Below are 18,391 nucleotides of genomic sequence, written 5' to 3'. Positions count from 1 at the left end.
CTATTATCTGTATTTGTGTCATGATTCTACTTTTTGGACCAATTCTTTTGTGAACCAAACATGCACAAGTATGTGATTTGTGTTGCACATCAGTGATGTTTTGTGTTCTCTATGAGTGATCTTGCCACTGCAACACCTAGTCAGGTCAAAACTCAAAACGCATCAAAAGTAGAGTCTTTATTGATGAGTGGGCAAAAGAACCACCTCAGTTTAACTGTACAGTTACAGAATATCATCTTGCGAAGGAATGCCAGACGCAAAAAATCATGGACCTCATTTCACTTTTCACTTCGTCTTTCCCTTATCGACATCTGTACATTTTTTAATTCCCAGTCTTGGATCTATGAAATGCAGTGGAATGCATGCTAATACAGTATGCTGTGCAAGTGTCCACATTTAGAAAATTGACTGCACATATATGCATATATCTATGCCTAACATAGGTCAGACATTTTCATTACATGAATCTTAATTTGGAGAGCCAACTTGGTGTAGTCAAAGCCTATTTCCATATATCAAACATCTTTCAAGTCGTGTCCAGTCCCGAAACTTATTCTGAATGTACTGTGACCCAGATACTCAAATGGCTGACATTTATGTTCAGGGGAAATATAGGGGACCTGGTCACATTCAAGTTTCCTCCTTGTTAAGTGCCACTTCATTTCTTGAACATTTGCATTCTGATGAGACCCTAACCACACTTGAGAAGCATTCCCAAGATCATTATTTGCAAATAATGAATGTTTGACTTATTTGCAGAAGATTTTTCAAGCTCTGTCCCATATATCATCATTCACGTCATTAAATCCCATGGTCTATAGCCTGCAATGCACAATTGATGTTTTGTAATCATTCTGTCTCATTATCCATCTGTATTTCAAATATGCTTGTACATCGTCATCAAAATCAAAATATGTTATTGTCAGCTGCAGCAATCTCTTCAAAGGATAAATTTCCATAAGATAACTGCTCGATTTGTCATGATTTTAAGACTAGAAAATGAGGTTGCTTTCATATTGACTCAATATTACTGGAACCTATTCTATCATCATTATTTCTGTCTCCTTCTCTCTCTGTTTCTCTCCCTCCCCCTGCCTCCCTTCTTCTTTTTCTATCTCTTTCTTCCTTTCTCTCTCTCTCTCTCACACACACACACGCACACACAAAATGCTATATAAAACACCACAAGCAGGAATATATTTTCCTGTACAGTCTATACAATACGAAATCAAGTCATATTTCAAATAGTGTCATCTGCTTAACATGTATTGTTTACAAATAAAGGAAAACAGGCAATTTTTTTATGATACAAACAAACCTGACACGCCCTAAACCAAGTCCAAAAAATCAAGCATGTTAGGGATTTGGGTTCACAACAGCTATTTAAATGTATCCAAGGGTTTCATGTCCACTTGATATTTTGCAGTCTCCTCTGAATCGTTTGAAAAAAGCATCCAGGGTGAGGAGAGCTCCTTTCAGACCCTCTGAGTTCTTTGATGCGTTTCAAAGTTAGTAATACACTGATCAACATTCTCTATCAATAGTCCACCAGTACATTCCTGCAGGGATTTTCAACCCTCTGTGTATCTGTTTTGCGTCTCATGTGACACAAAAGCTAATTCTCAGTAGAAAGCTCTAGGGCGTGTCCCTTTTGAAATAAGGCAACATTATTTTAAAATGGCATCTGTCATACTTACTTGGTATGGTGATTGTTGTGATCTTTCCTAGCTATACAGTACATTAACAAAACCACAGTCCATGAAAGAGTTACCAGGACTTTTCTATCGCCCTGTTTGAACCTTCCCACCTGCCACAGAAGAAAAATGGCCAGGCATTTTCATTCATAATATAAACATTCTTAATCAAATGGCATTGTGCCTGCATTTGTTGGTGAACTTTCATTTTGTTGTGGAAAACAACAGAACAGACACTGACACTTAATCAAGGTGCATTGCGCTGCATTCTCCAAATGTCCTCAATAAACATGAAACATTCCCCTCGTTAAGATCATTGCTAAGCCAGCCCACATCTTATCACATGATGCAGTAGGCCTCGTCCTGCGGCAGGTGTTGTTTAGTCCTCCAGTAGGTGGGCAGGTGGGCTCTCAGCACTTTCCTCAGGTCCTCGTTGAGCAGGAGACAGAAGATGGGGTTGACTCCAGCCTGGGCAAAGCTCATCCACACTGTGATGGAGAGGTACCTGTGAGGGATGGCACAGGACTTGACGAATACCCTCCAGAAGCACGCCACGATATAAGGAGCCCAGAGCACCAGGAAGAGCAGGGTGATGGTGTAGAACATCCTGCCCAGCCTCCTCTCTGACCTGACCTCCTCCATCCCCAGCAGCCGCCGGTGTTGGTTGTGTAAATTTTGCCTGATGCCCAGTAGAGTCGGGGGCATTGGACCACGGCCAAACCCCGCAATCCAGTTAGCTGCAGCCTGACCTGTGGCCCCAGGACCGTGGAAGGTCCAGTTCTGGCTGATGGCTGGCACCAGCTGAACAGGTTTCATCTTGCGGTGCCTGTATTCAAACAGCAGCAGCTTGGCGTAGAAGCCATGGGTGGCCAGGACCACCACAGCCAGCATGAGCATGAAGCCCAGGGTGTCGTTGCTCTTCAGGTAGCGGTGTTCAAAAATGCACTGATCCTCATCACGGATGAACTTGTATGTCCCCACATCAAAGACGGGCGGGAACGCCATGGCAACAGCCAGGGTCCACACCATGCAAATGATGGCGGCGCAGGTCCAGATGGTCATGCGCTTGGCGTAGAATCGATGGTGGGCGATGGCCAGGTAGCGGGTAACAGCCACGCAGAACAGCATGAAGGCAGCATGAAAACAAAATAGTACAGCCATAAAAGCCACCACTTTGCAACTCAAGGCACTGTAAGTCCAGGCCGAGCTGTTGTGGACGGACACCAGGACAAAGGGGAAGCAGGCAGCAGAGCGAACCGCATCGGCCAGGCACAGGTCCAGGAGAAAGAAGTAGGGGGCCTTGTGGAGTGCCCTGTCTCGTAGGACCAGCAAGGAAACCAAGAGGTTGCCTGCGAGGCTGACACAGATGATCAAACCCAAGAAGACCAGCTTGAAGTAGGTAGACACATCTGAGGCAGAGATTCCTCCACTGTTGCTGCTGCTGCCACTGCTGCTGCTGCTGCTGCCGCCTCTTGCCAGTCCGCTCTGGGAGGCCAGCACAGCCAGCAAACTGCCAGGGCCGTCAATGGCAAAGCTCTGGTTAGCCATTCTACTACCTTCCGCCAGAGCTGCGGTTTGGGCCCTTTATCAACACCACTGATCCTCCTACAGCCGCTGTCTCCCACGGCTCCCTCTTCTTACCAGGAGAGGCCGTGAGGATCTATTCTACATGACAGATTCATCGTTCCTCTTTGTCCACAACCTCACCACCTGTGAACAGAGACACAAAAATGTGAGGGCTGCCACTAGAGCGAAAAAACAAGACGTCTGACATGTGTTAGGTCTTAAACAATCAACAAACAGACACGAAACTTGGAAGCGATGGCAAGGCTGCAGAAGTGGTCTGTTGGGCAACACAGTGGAAATCTCTGCCTTCCTGTTTCTCTAAGGCTGGGATCAGATCAGCAGCTCTACAGCATGCCAGCTCCTTGGCTCTCTCAGTAATTACCTTGCCCGTTGCTAAGATACAACAGCTCACATAGTTTGTGCAAGTGTGGGTGTTTGAGTGAATGCATGGGGGTGTACAGGGGGATGGAGCAGACACAGAACAACCAGCACTAGGCATGTCCAACAAACAGAGATGTTGTAAATGAGCAAAGAACATTTTATGCCTTCTCTCTATGGCTCTGTGCATGTGTGTGTCTGCGTGTGTGTGTATGTGTGTGTGTGTGTGTGTGTGTGTGCGTGTGTGCGTGTGTATGCGCACGGGAGTGAGTCAGTTAAAGAGCGGAGGGTGTAATCTGTTGGATTCACAGCATATAACAAATATCAGAGTACACTGCCAGGCAGACAGCCATTTGGTTTTGCTCTGCATATGAAGTGTTAGACATTGAAAATTGACTCAACATGAGGTGAAAATATTCTTTGTGATAAATATTAACATATCTCAGTCTTGATATATTGGTAAGAAACCTTAAATCATCCCTATCTGAAGAAAAAAAAAATGTAAAATAGGAGTAATTGACATTTCAGTCAGCTGAAAAACCAAATCCAAGACATAGCTGACCAAAAATTCCTCCAGCCATAAGGAAACGAGGTAGTCTACAAGATGTAGCTGTGCTTGTCTGGTTGGGCGTTATGTAGGCCATGAAATACAGTGTGGTTTTATATGAATGTAGGCTTATATTTCTCATAACCAACAGACTTCTCACAGCCTCACAAATGGCATTTCACCTGATTTGATGGCTGCCCTGTCAGATAGGCCTGAATCATGTATGTCATAAAGTAAAAAATGAAGATGAACAGGTGTCACAATCACCTCTACTGTGTATGTGTTTATGTGTGTGTGTGTGTGTGTGTGTGTGTGTGTGTGTGTGTGTGTGTGTGTGTGATAACCTACCTTTCATCCTTTCATTTTTTGGAGGAGGATTTACTCTTCTCACACGTTCAGAAATGATCGGAGTCCCTTTGTTTCACTATTTGTTAAATTGAGAGAAAAAAACATGAAGCCTCATGCTCTTGCTGTGCTATCAAGCTCAAACAACACCTGTTATGCATAAATCCATCGTAAGGAAATCGAACTGAGGAACATATTATAAACGCAATACATCACAGGCTATCTAATAATCAACAGCTGATCAAATGATCCGGGATGAGGACTCTAGGGTTAAGCCACAGTTAAGGTATACAAAAAAGAAAAAAATATTCACTGCCACCCTTTTACAGTTTCATAGAGAAGGATGTGTTCATTTTGCCTCTGTCTGAGTATCATCCGAGAAAAAAAAAAAAAAAAAAAAAAAAAAAAAGATTTTATGTTGCATCACGTCGATGATGGATTTCCAGAGGACTAAAACAGACGCGAAAAAAATATCTTGTTCTGTTCATATATCCAAATGATGTCAGATTTTCAATGCTTATAATAACCCACCCACAAACGTTAGAGACAGAAAAAAAAAGATCGCGCATCCCCTCAATGAATATCGTCTTGACATGTATATTATAATGGCACCAGAACAATTAGTCCACACAGACATCAGCCTCGATACATTTCTTTTTTTTCATCTTTGAGTCGAAAGGCTATTTATTTACCCTGAACAGTAATATGCAGTCTTTGTTTTGCTGTCCAGCGAAGGTAGACTACAGCTTAACAGTCCATAATAAAAGCCTCCATCGCGGAAAAATACATCTCTGAGCAAATCCAGCATTGCCGCTTGAAATTCACATCGCCAACGCGGTCGAAATCACGACAGATATCAAAAATAATACGGCGGAATTAGGCGAATTATTCCTGAATAATCCCAATTATGGCTGCTTGCAAGGAGGCAGCTCGCATATTCGCGGAATCCGTCGGTTTTGTTCGGAGAGAGAGAGAGAGAGAGAGAGAGAGAGAGAGAGAGAGAGAGAGAGAGAGAGTGAGAGAGAGAGAGAGAGGCTGAACTGTGCGATATTGGAGGCCATAACATAAAAGTGATGTTTCTAATCCTCTAGGAAATGATAGGCGCATCATGCATGACACGTGCTTTTCGGTATGTAAGCGAGCTCGAGCTGTCAACAAACTTTAAAAAAAAAAAAAAAATATATATATATATATATATATATTTATTTATTTATTTTTATTTCTTGCATTGGTCTCGTCTCCTGTCCTTGGTGTGCAACTGGGCTGACTGGATCCAGAACAACGCAGGCCTGCTGCCTTATCACGATTAAGTTTATGAATTATGAAACGCATCGTCCGCACATCTGATTGGCTGAGTCATCCTAGACATCGCCCGGCACCCAATAGACGCGGTATACTGTTAATTCAAATATTAACACTCGAACCAAATATCGTCATTCATGCTTTTAGCTTACTCACGTGTCACTTAGAAATCAAGTTGTTTAACTGCTGTTCACAAAATGTAGCCTCTTGATTAGAGGAAGAATCATTTACCTATAGATTATTGAAATAAACAATTTGATCAAAACTGCATTCATTAAACATATTAGATCCTTATTTATGGTCAGATTAATTCATGCAGTCAAACAGGTAGCCTAAGTTAAACATTAACTTGCAAACTGAAGACCACCAGACATATTGTAAGCCTATTGTAAGTGTAAGGCCGACTTAGGCAACTTACCAAGTAGTAAAGCTATTAATAACTGGGTTGTTGCTAATAGAAAATCATTGCTGATTCAAGATAAAGCCTTATATATTTTCTTGAATATGCCTTACATGCCTTACAACATCTAGCTCTTACAAGATCGCTGCAGAATAAGTGTCTGAGTGGCTTCTTGTTTAAATATGGCTCTGATTTCAAAGTGAATCACTGTCATACCGGTGCTTGCTGGGCCAGTAAGGGATTTGTTTTGTAATTACAAGGCTGCTTTAATACATTGCACTCTGAGGCTATATGAACATCACACAAATAAAGAGCTCCCCACCCTTTTCCCAGCAGTGGACTATTAAATACAGTGTTCAAAACAATACCTGACATCCAAGGACTGATATGAGACAGCAACCGGATTTTGAATGAAGGCAAACACAAGTTATAATGGGTTGATTCAGCAGTGAAAAGCTTATTTTGTAAATTTTATAATTTTATAAATCTTTATATGTGCACATAATTCTGTGTACTGTACAGGGTGGGTCAGCCTTCCAAAAGGGTATGATCATAAATAGTCTATGACGTCTCATCAGTCAGCTAAACAGCATCTGAGGAGGGATCCCTGGGAATTGTCAGCCTTCAAACACTGATCTTGGCTTACAATGGTCACTCTGCGCTCCGGCCGGTAGTATGACACCATGACTTCAGTGCAATGCATGACCTTTGGCTTATATCTGTGGCTCATGTTGCCTCTGTGTATTTCCACTTGATGCAAAGCTGAGCATGCTCCAGGAGCCGGGGTGGTACGGGGTAAAACCTCTGATGATATTTTAGTGGTGTGTCAATCTTTAGTTACAAAATTTCCATTGCAGTGGCAGTGTTGTGCATGTAGCTATTGCTCACACGTCTCAAGGTAAAGATAAAAGAAAGAAAGAAAGAAAGAAAGAAAGAAAGAAAGAAAGAAAAAGGGCAGACACTGAGCTTCAGAGAATAAGACCATATTTTATGGCAACACTCTGAAAAAACTTTGATAACTTCAAACGTGTCATACAGTGGTTCAGTCCATTGTGAGGTTGTCAAAACAGCGTCACAGAGGTGTTGTGCAACAACAGTGTGGGTTAACTACCACAACATGAACAGTCTCAAGGTCTATTAAAAGAAAGGTGCAGGAGCTAGGAGGCAGGTATTCTGTAATGATAAATATCACTGGCCTATGCGTATGTAGGGCAGTTTTCTCCTCTTGAATGGGACCCATTTCAAAACTAATATTCAGGCTACTACTGAAGGTCATAAAGTCATCATTTTCAACCACAAGACTGATACTGTGCGCAGTCAAGCTTTACTGTCCAAAATTATTATTGAGATTATTGAGAAAGTGTGGCATTTCAGAGTGTTCTGCTATGGAGTTGATTTTGTTTTTCACTGATGACTAATAATTAACACATGGAGTTGACGAAAGTGAAATAAATATTGTAAATCTATGGCAGCGTGGTGAGAATTCAGCTATTCTCATAACCTTATCTATACGAGCTACAAAAATATCTATTACAACGTAGTACAAAGTGAGTGCATAGGAATATGAATCAGGTACAGCATCTTCACATTACAAGAAAGTAATTACAAAGCAACATTTATGACATTATTTTAACTGTGTTTCAGCAGTGGGCCAGTTAATCAATTTCTCCAGAATTTCATGCTTTTTTTTTTTTTCTTACAATATTTTTAATCGTCTGAATAAAGTGTTTAACTGAAGGCATGAAATACATCATTACACTGTAAATCTTACCAATTACTTTCCCCTTGGACATTGTGTGGAAATATTCACAAAGGAAGCCCCATATCTTTTGTCTTTTGATGAAAATGTACAAAGATCTACAATCACACAGGGACGCCCAAAACAGCAGCAGCAACAACAACTACAACAGCAACCACATGTGCTTCTGACTGGTTTGCTTATTTTGGAATCATGAAGAGGCACTTAACTGGACTGAACAGAGATCAGTTTAGGAGAAGGAGCTACTCTGACATAATCTAAAACAGAGACAAGATGAAAAATAGTCCGATGAAGAAGAGGGCATTGTGTTCCTGCAACAGCACACAGAGAAGGATGACTGCGCTCAGGAAGACGATGGATGGCATCAGATTCCCGCCCACAGCACGCTCAGACGGGGGCCCTGACGGGTTGGCAACCTCTGACAAGGTGTTTGGTAGATTCTCTAATAACGCGGCAGGGGAAACCTGGAGAGAGTCTTCCTGCTCCTCTCTGACCGGGACAGAATTAAGAGCTACGTTCTGGCTCACCTCGGTGACACCTGTAATCACAGAGGCGTTTCCTGTGAGGGCAGGTGATGGCGCAGCTTCACCTTTCGCTCCAGCAGAACCCTGACTCTCTACCACAGGAAACTTGGAGTCCTGAGAAGTCACGCTGGGAAAAGACACATAGTCAGCAAGCACCTCAGGACTAGTTTGACTGGCTAGGCTGTGGGTCGGTCTGTCCTCTCCAACTAGCCTAATTTTAGTCTCTGCGGTTGGTGGCCACGAACATGGAGCCACAGAACAAGCCATGTCCTCTCCACCAGTGTGGGACCTATCTGATCCTTGCCTGGTCTCTGTCCACAGGTCATCCATACCTTTCTCTGTGCATCCGGTAGCAGAGTCATCCAGCAATGTCTGTGTTGTGGTCTCCTCAGGAAAAGATGGCAGTACTGCAAACATTTCATTCTGTGAGCTACACTCTTCAGGACTTACTGAGAGACCTGTGAGGTGGGTAGAGGATTCTTGGATTTGAACGGAGTCTTCCTCCTTCTTCGTGTTCTCATTAGTAGGGACGTCGTCTTCGATGATGTCAGAGATGTCCAGTCTTGCCTTTGTTTGCAGGACTTCCTCTCCACTCTCTAGAGACGCAACATCAGTGTCATGCAGTAAAGCCTGTTTCTCAGATGCCTCAGTGGAGAAAAAAGACATTTCTGTTTGTGGGCTTGTCTCTGTACGATCTTCTGAGGGGATACTTGGGATTGTGAGTGGCTTCTTGGCGTCTTGGCTGTAAAAGTCTAGCTCCTTCTCTCTATCTGTGTTTTTGCATTCCTCTTTCTTAAATCTTGCATATTCTTCGCTCGAGCCCATTGCTATTTCCACCAGAGATGGCAGAGTTGTCTCAAGAGGTTTGTTGCATTGGGATGCAATAAAGGATTCTACATCACTGGCTTGGGATTGGGTTTTGGAAGACACATGGGGTGATTGTTCACCCGGAATCACAGTGGCAGTGGGCGGTGTGATAGTATTTAATGGAAAGAAAGTGTCAGGAATACCAACTTCCTCTCCAAAGGCCTGCGGCATACATAATGCTACTTTTGAGTCTGTCTGGAAGGCTCCCTCTTCATTTTTGGGGGCTCCAGGATCAGTCTCACCGTCATCAATCTTATTCTCGAAAGGAGCTGGACCTCCGGAGGAAGTCTCTCTTTGCGAGCTATTTTTAGTTTTGCACTCATAGAGGTCTGGTTCAGAAAATTCCTCAGTGGGATTTATTTTGTAATCAAGTGGCTCCTGGGTCATGGTTGCTAAGCTGAGTCCTTCCTCTTGAACTGTATCTTTTACTTCTTGCTTAAGATCTTTTCTTTTCTCTTCCACTGAAACCTGCTCCACCTCCATCTTTGTAAATTCTGAGGTTGCTGGAAATAAGCTCTGCTCGGCAGTATTGCTATCTAAATGTGTATTGGCTTGGAGCTCAGTAATAGATGGGTTAGGAACAGCGACATGTTCAGGGTCACTGAGTCTGGAACCTCCTTTCTCTTTCTCTTCATCCTCTGTGGCTGAGCTTGTGCAAGTTATCAGTGGGTGTGATGGGGAAGGGGATGAGGCAGGCAGCAATGTGGAGACACTGCATTCTTTGGGTTGCTCGGAGATTTGGTAGCCTAATTCACAGTGGAGTCTGGTTGAAGGCTGTGACTCACATGGCTGGACTGGTTCGCTGGCTTGAAGTATAAAAGATAACTCTTCGTCATAAGTTTGTGATGCAGTTTCGGAAGACATGCGAGGGAATTGTTCACCTGGGGATACAGTGGGAGTGGACAGTGTACCATCAACAGATGGAGGCTCTTGGTTGAATGGGACTGGGGGACCAGATGGGTGATGTGCAATCTGTAAAAGGAAAATGGGGAGACAGCAGTGACAGCCAGGAGACTTTCAAAACAAAGGGAAAGATTTGTATTTCCCATTAACATTGCAGACAGATAGAGGAAAAGCATTTTACTGCATACTAATGCTTTTCTGTGAAATGGATTCCATGCTGACAGTGTAACTGTGGGGAAATGCAAACAAAACAAGAGCAGTGTGATGGGATTAGCCAACATTTTTACACAAAAAAATGCTGGCAAAAATGTACATTCTAATGCTCTGACTTCCCTTGACATGAATACAAAACGCTGTAAAGCGATGGGTTCTCTGTGGTACAGCAGTCTAAGGTAAATGAAAGATACTTTCAGTAAACAGGAGGCCATGCAATTGGACTGCATCCAAGAAGGAAGAACAAATTTGTCAATACATTTTTCTTAAGTCAAGTTAAATCAAGCTTTTTTCTATAGCTCTTCATCACCAAGTGTGTCTCAAAGGACTTTACAGAGAACAAACAGCAGCTAACTTAAGTATTTTACTGGTGCAGCTCCACAGAAATTGTACTTGATGTATTTCCATATACAGACGGAGGAGTGGGCTTCTTTTAACATCAGGAATTGTAAGCTAATACCATCCCTGGAAGAATCACATATGCTATTCTTGTTGTCAGAGCCCAGCCTAAAATCCCTCTGAAACATTGAAGGGACTTGAAATCAGCTTTGTAGACAAAAAGGAAGGAAAGGAAAGAAAAAGGAATACATACAACCAAAAATTTTTAATTTTGAGTACAATATGATGTTAAATGATGCAAAAGATTCTTCTGACACAGTTTACCACAAATGAAACAAGTTGTATGTATAAATTTGAATGCTGCATTTTTCCTTTAATTGGAATTTCATGCCTCCCAATTCTTCATGCTGCATACTCTGCTGGCAGATTGTCTCACTTTGACAGAACAGAGAACTTTGTGTAAGTCTCAGAGGAAAAAGAAAAGGCAGTAACACTTTATGGTAAGGGTACATGAAATGACATGAATTCATGCATGACAATACATTAGTTCATGCATTAATTAATACGTCATGAATCATCAGGACCCAACACAAGTTCAAAGTTTTTTGCTCATGACCTCATGCATGAGCAACACACTAATTAAAGCATTAACTGAGGTAAATATATCAGCATGATCATTATGTATTCTTTCTCTGCAACACAGAGCAAAAATGAAATAAAAATTAAGTAAGAATCAGTTATTCATGAGTTCATCATGTTCATCATGCCCTTAAAATAAAGCGGTGAACAATCTGATCTTCATTGTCTATTATGTTATCAGGTAATAATAACAATATAAATATAAAAAATATAAATATGTTGATAATGTTCATCGATGTCATGATAAATAATGAAGATCAAATGGTCAAAGGGTCACAAACATGATGAACCCATGAATGACTGCTTCATAATTATGATTTCATGTTTGCTCAGTGCTGCAAAGACAGAATACATCATGATCAGGCTTAATAAATCATAATTCATGATGATGAACTTACCTTAGCTAATCCTTTTTTAATGTGTTGTTCACGCAGATCATGAATGAAAAACTCTAAACTTGTATTCATTCCTGATGATTCAAGAGGTATTAATGCATGAAGTAATGCATTTATTATGTTATTACATGTACCATGTTAAAGGGGAACCCAAAATTTTGCAAATGAGTGAAAGTTCAGCAATTAATTTGTGGATACTGGCTAGCTGAAGTTGTAATAATGTAGTTTCACATCAAAAAGCTTACCTTAAACATGGATAAAAAAATCATTTCATTAGGAATAATGAAGTTTTACATTGTTTTCTAAAGCTACATTCAACAAAAATTGAGAAAAAAATAAATGTAAACTTAAAATGTAATGCTCTAACAGTGAAATATTGCTTTGTGTGATGATCAATACTCATGTGGACAAAGAAACATATAGACAAGCCTGATAGGTATAGGCCTAACATAAATATATAGTTCTAAAGTGTCAATCAGATATTAGTTTAAAACCCTGACCGCATGCTCCTAGTGAGCCATAAGAATGCTCATGCCTAACAGTAGCTGTCTGTCTGAAGCAGTGTAACCAAATTTATGCACACCAACTGTAACTTCTGCCTACTTCTGATTTTTTTTCTTCCAGTTTGATGTGATTTATGTATGGATCCAATCCAAAATCATCTCTGGTTGCCAAAATGCTAATACCAGCCACTGGTAATCCCAGTTTAAAGCAGGTTAACAGTTCACTCTCCCACCCCCTCATTACAAAACAATAGAACATTACAAAACCTTTTACACTTTAAAGTATCATAGTTTACCATTTCTTTAGTAAGCTAAAGCTTTGATTTAAGCACTAAGTTATCAGTGCTACATTGGAAGTTAGTGTTTACACATGGCAATGCCACATGCAAGCTTGCTTCATGTGCTGGGGTCAAGGTGGAAGAAGGTGGGTGCTTCTCAAAGGAGTTGGACAACTGAGTGCAAGTCCGAAACAAATGTTTTTGCAATTACAAGATTGGGACTGTGGCAAAACTCTTATTAAATGAATGTATAGTCACTAGTTGAGATGCCAACAGACAAATCATGGGAAAAGTCTGAAATCAGCCAGTGTTCTGTTGGCACAACAAATTTTGGAGGCACATTTAAAGTGAGTCACTGTGAAACATAATGGACACAAAATGGCTGCCTTTGTTCCAGAGCCATTAAAGGACCGCACCAGTGATTCTGAATGTTTAGTGGAAAATTGCCAAAATGTATAAACTTCACATTTCTGCTGATCTTTTCCCACAGCAAGCAGTCACATCATTTTTCCTTCTGTTTATCCAGCCATTGGTTTTCATTTATTCCACTACAATATGAAATTCATTTTTGGAGACTTCAAACTTTCTTCATGCCAATGTTCCATCACTGTAATGAAGTCGTCCACGTTAGTTTTCCTAAAAGCAGCAGCACTGTTGTGTTTTGATGATGTGAAATTGGGCGGATTGAAACAGTCCCTCCACCAGAGAAAACAGTATCAGGGAAATATTTGTTTTACACAACAAATTATCAGTCCTGTGGTTTATGAATGGTGATGACTTTGTTAGCCACAGAAGCACAACATTATAAGGTGAGTGTCTCAACTAAAAATTCATATTTGAAAACTGAGGGACTTTGATTATATGTTGTGAAATCTTTAGTAGCCGCACATGATTTGCAAAATTCAACACATTAAAAATCACTGGTATGGTCCTTTAAGTCGAATCAAAATAACTGAGCAAAATTCTGTTAAATAAAACACCACCACTTTGACCATAGCACCTTTAAGTGTGGGCTCTACTTCTATACTCAGTTTATGAGCAAATGCAATGGATTAGACAGGGTGTAAATGATGTTTGTCACTTGAATCATTTAAAGGCCATGAATTCAAGTGAAATGGCCCATGACATAGGACAAGAAAGAGAAGATGGAACAAGAACACCATGCATGCTGGTGCGAATACAATATGAAGCTGACAGTGCAAGACTCGTGTGGTAGCAGTGGGGAGTGAGACATTACCTAAGTTTTTGCCGAAGCTTCAATGAGCTGTGGACAATATAAACAACCAAGCCAGTGATGAAAATTAGAAGTTTCTTTGGAGTTATAAATGGTGAAAAGAAATGTTTGTTATGTTTTATCACACACGTGGCTTGCTTGCATAAAGGGATAAAGCACTTGTTCTGCTTACCTGTTAAATGTGATTGTATAACTGCATGCAAATCAAGATCATTTGGATATAATCCAACTAGTAATTTGCTAAATGTGCATCTGTTGCTGGCAAGTAAGCCAACATGCTATTCCATTCCAAAAATTAAAGACTTTTTTCAACTTTTCCACATCAGAGAAAGTTCAAAGAAAATTGATTTCCCGAGTGATCCAAGTTCAAGTTCGAGTAATGATAGCCACCTCTACCCAGTAGATACCTCTGTTATCTTATGATTTATGATTCTGTTGGTAGAAAATCCCTTCTCTCCCAGTCTTCATATTTTATCCTTACCTCTAAGTCGATCTCTGGCTGCACAATGACTGGGCAGACAGGTGTAGGTCGAAGAGGTTGTGACTTGGACGTCCCTGGATCTTCTGCAAAAGTGAAAAGGATAAATACGCTATGAGAGGATGATTTGTCTATACTGAGAAACAGCAATAACTTTGCTTCATACCAGAGAATTGCTTAAATTACCTGCATTTATGATTTTTAAATGACATTTTTTAAATGCACGCTCTCAAGTAGTGATACACATTTCTGTTAATGATACTGCATGACAGCATAATTGTACCTCCATCCCTGTCTGGCTCATCCTCATAGTCGTAATCATCATCCAGACTGAAAGAGAGGGAAGACTGTGGTTATGAGACAAACAAAAGGGGCAAAGCCTGCCTAATGTACATTCTCCAAAACACACAGCAAAATGTCTCTATAGTTTAATGTTTATGTATTTCACAGGACTTATCTAAAACCTCAAGGAAAGATCTTGTGCGCACATAATAACGATGGCTACCATGGATTATTAGCTACATCCTATTCCAGTTTATTCAGGAAGTTGGACTACATCAGGCAACTTCCAAAACAGCTGCAAAGATGAGTCAGTGGCTCTGTTTGCAAAGAATGGAGCGCAGTTTGGGTCCAAAGATGGAAATGTTTCTAAAACAGGAATTCATGCATATAAGGGTGCAGCTATGGTTGAAGACATGGGTGGCTGTGCACCATTTTCAGCTCTTGTCACTGTTTTTTTTTTGTTTGTTTGTTTTTTGCAGTTAGGGTTATTGTTTACTGATGCAATTCAACTTGTAGCCCTTTAGCTGTTGATTTGACCTATTAATACAATACTGATCTGTTTCTGAACTGCTAAGCAGGTAGCTCAAAACCACCTTGGCTGGTAAAACTTAACCCGATCTCTTCTGAAAGTATCTTCACAAGCATGAAGCTGCCTAGAAACTGCAGGAGAATTTACTGTCATGCAAGAGGGGAGACGGATCATTGGCAGGAGTCTGCTGAAGGATGCCAGCTTGAATGAAGGTCAAGAAGTGTGAGGAACATGTGACAAGAGCTACACAAATAGTGTGGAAAAAACTGCCCTGCTCTTTATGCTGACTATGTTTACTGCACTTCACTTTGGTGTCAGTGGGGCAGATGTCTTCTCAAATCTGACAGAGAGATGACAGTAATCTTATGGTGATGGTATAAATAATGTTTCACTAAGACCCACCCCTGAACTGTTGATATGTCCATAATGTGATTTTGCTTAATCAGCGCCAGCTTGGAATCCTCAATAATAACAAGCACTACCAAGAGAAATCTGCAGTAATTTTTTGTTAAAATGGATCCTTGATTTTAGAAAAAAGAAGGCATAAAAGTCATAAGTTGCATTTGAGGGTTTCATACATAATGTCAAGCTAGAAGTAGGAGAAGAAGAAGAAGAAATAAAAGCCTACCAGTCTCACTGCAAATGTCTGCCTCAGTGACTGAGGCAGATGACAGTGTAGAGCTCAGCTACAGTGAGTTTAGGAAGAAAACAGACTGTTTATTCAGTATCAATAGAAATATCTATATGTTTACCTGAGGTGGATACATTTGGGCTAAACTAACAGAACTTCAAATCAAAAATTGGAGCCATGTCTCGGAGGGACTAATATAGTATTTTTAATGTTTTGTTACCTGGGAGTTTTACACACACTATTGCCTGTTCTCAAAAAATTCTTACCAATGTAATCATGTAAAATTCAAGTGACCAAAATAACATTTAATCCCCTATACATCTTGTATGGTCACTGTGGTGGTAGTGTGTGTAGGGTCTCCGCTCCCCAGACTTCCCATTTTAATTAGTGGCTTACCCATTTCTTAACACCCCATCTGGCCCCTTTGTGTTTCCAAAGACCTATGGCACATGACAGCTTGGTCAGTTTATATCCTTTAATGGGTCCTGCAGCTCGAGGGACATTTTGGCACGGTATGTCCTCTGCCTGTGTCTCTATACATTGCCAAACGTCATCCTGCGCTTTCATGTTAATGCAACAATAAATTCTGCATTTAAAACTTCATCTCAGCTATTAACTGACATTAATGCAGTGAAGGAGGAAGCAAATGGGTGTATGTGCCAGACTCAGAATACACAAGGGAACAGAGCCAATCTATTACACTGACATTGGATTGCTCTGATGTAAGCCTTGGTTCTTCTGTGCCTCGATAGAAAAGGTCAGAGGTAAATCTTAGTGCAGGGAAACGCCAGAGCTGAAAATGACACCTGCCCTTTGCCTATTTTGATTGCCCTCGCACACCACTGGATGTTTGGCATTCTGAGGGGGGCGTGTTCTCTCTCCAAAACATGTCTCCCCACCCAAGCTGCAAAAGCTGTGAACACCAGCCTACAAAAAATATTCAGTCCATCTCATATAATCCATGGCATTTTGTTCTAAACAAACTTTATGAACACTGAACCTGGCAACTTCGACATTCTTCCTGTGTGCCTATTATGCAACAGAATGTGTGGCTGTGGTTATTAACAACCTGCTTTGCTTGAATTGGATTCTTACTGTGCCAAGGGCAGTCTCAAGGCAGAACTGAATAAACCTGAATGCCCATTTTACCCAGTCAAGTCACAACTTGGCCTCAACAGGTTGTGAAGAGCTCTAAGAGGTGTTTGGCTGCAGCACAACCCCAAAATCAATGCTTTTCTGATTTTTTTTGACAACCAACTCCTTATGAGTAGACAGCCAGTGTGCACCCTATACTGCCATTACACTTATTCTAAGGCAGCCAATTTAGGGGGCCTCTCTTTGAGAAGCTTAATTTGGCATGTGGTTTGCAAGATTTCTTTGATTTTTGATAATTGCTCTTCTCTGATGGTCAGAGGGCCCTGAATATTGTCCTGTCCCAAAATTAATGTTCTCTGTGTGACACTGAGATGCACTCAGGACAGGAGATTTACCTGTAATCTTTTGGAGGTTTCAGGATACCTCTTATGTCTTGCACTTCAGTCTTGCTTTGAGCCAAATCATCTTCATAGGACAGGAGGAGAGTCACCACATAATTCATACCTGAGTTATTAGCCCAGTAATCACCATCAGAGGTTTCATAGCGAACGACAAACTCAATGCGTGAACCGTGTGTGTTATAAGGTGGTGCAAAAGACAACTTGAAGGAAAACTTATCAGTGGCCCCATCGTGAGATCCCTGGACATATTCAGCTGGGTAATCAAAATAGGTAGCCCAGCTGTCCATGGTTGATCTGATATACACTGCTTTGTGGAAAGAGATGTTCAGGACTCGAATGATCCCGCTGAAGGCGAGTGGCTCGTCCTCCACCGGGGACAGCAGCTCAACCTCTGCTTTATTAGCCTGCACAGCCTGCGTCAGGGCACTGCCGGTGGGCATGGGAAACTCTGGGTTTATGTTATAGGTCGGTTCTCGCACTGGATGTCGATACCGAGCCTCCTCTTCCTCCCACCTTGCGCTATCCTCTTCCTCGTCCGAATCGAAGGCGACAAATTCCTTCACATCGACCAGATCCCCACCTGTTGTATCGGCAAATGAAACTCTCCTCCTGGCGGCAGGCAACGCCGAGTGGATCCGCATGTACTCGGCAGTCTCATCAAAGATGGACTGGCCTCGCTTTCTGGGCACCGGGGAGCATCTTGGGATGAGATGGACGTCCTCGGTGTCATCATCATCTTCATCATCCACGGGAGACTTGCACTCTGCCTCACCGGCTGACTTTCCCGATTTAATCGCCACGAAATAACCCTCTTGACTCGGTATGGTTAAGAACGACATTTCTACAGTTGTTCACTCTGGAATAAGCTGTGCGCTGAAAAGAGTACATATGGCGTCTCCAAAATACAACCACATGTATTGAAGGTTTACGCAGTAGTGCCCTGTGTGGATCCAGCGCTGCCCCTGCGTTGCGCGCAGTCCCCTCGGCCAACGTGCAGCGTTAAATGTCACCCACGGGAAAAGTTTATCGCCAGCCCATGTAACAATCTGCCCCTCTGGTTTACATGACTTTACTGTGCACCGCAGTTTG

General features: G+C 41.6%; 2 protein-coding genes across 2 annotated transcripts; both read right to left on the bottom strand.

Annotated features, from left to right (window-relative positions):
* Window positions 1-162: 162 nt before the first annotated feature.
* On the bottom strand, window positions 163-5,406 carry LOC115361481 (probable G-protein coupled receptor 173). The gene is made up of 3 exons (XM_030054859.1): window positions 5,223-5,406; window positions 4,534-4,609; window positions 163-3,404 (listed from the first exon to the last, which is right to left on the bottom strand). Exon 3 carries the CDS (start codon window positions 3,240-3,242, stop codon window positions 2,034-2,036), a length of 1,209 nt encoding a protein of 402 aa, XP_029910719.1. The 5' UTR covers window positions 3,243-3,404; window positions 4,534-4,609; window positions 5,223-5,406; the 3' UTR covers window positions 163-2,033.
* Window positions 5,407-7,877: 2,471 nt separating this feature from the next.
* On the bottom strand, window positions 7,878-18,365 carry LOC115362732 (uncharacterized). The gene is made up of 4 exons (XM_030056796.1): window positions 17,297-18,365; window positions 14,648-14,694; window positions 14,368-14,450; window positions 7,878-10,354 (listed from the first exon to the last, which is right to left on the bottom strand). Exons 1-4 carry the CDS (start codon window positions 18,139-18,141, stop codon window positions 8,249-8,251), a joined length of 3,081 nt encoding a protein of 1,026 aa, XP_029912656.1. The 5' UTR covers window positions 18,142-18,365; the 3' UTR covers window positions 7,878-8,248.
* Window positions 18,366-18,391: the final 26 nt, after the last annotated feature.

Source organism: Myripristis murdjan, chromosome 7, assembly GCF_902150065.1.
Source record: "Myripristis murdjan chromosome 7, fMyrMur1.1, whole genome shotgun sequence".
NCBI classification, from domain to species: domain Eukaryota; kingdom Metazoa; phylum Chordata; class Actinopteri; order Holocentriformes; family Holocentridae; genus Myripristis; species Myripristis murdjan.
This window is presented reverse-complemented; position numbering and strand designations above follow the sequence as displayed.

Coding starts and splice junctions, on each gene's coding strand:
- LOC115361481 (XM_030054859.1), bottom strand. CDS start 3,242: ATGGCTAACCAGAGCTTTGCCATTGACGGCCCTGGCAGTTTGCTGGCT.
- LOC115362732 (XM_030056796.1), bottom strand. CDS start 18,141: ATGTCGTTCTTAACCATACCGAGTCAAGAGGGTTATTTCGTGGCGATT. Junction 14,695..17,296: donor AAACCTCCAAAAGATTACAG/GTAAATCTCCTG, acceptor CCTCTCTTTCAG/TCTGGATGATGATTACGACT. Junction 14,451..14,647: donor TGAGCCAGACAGGGATGGAG/GTACAATTATGC, acceptor TCACTTTTGCAG/AAGATCCAGGGACGTCCAAG.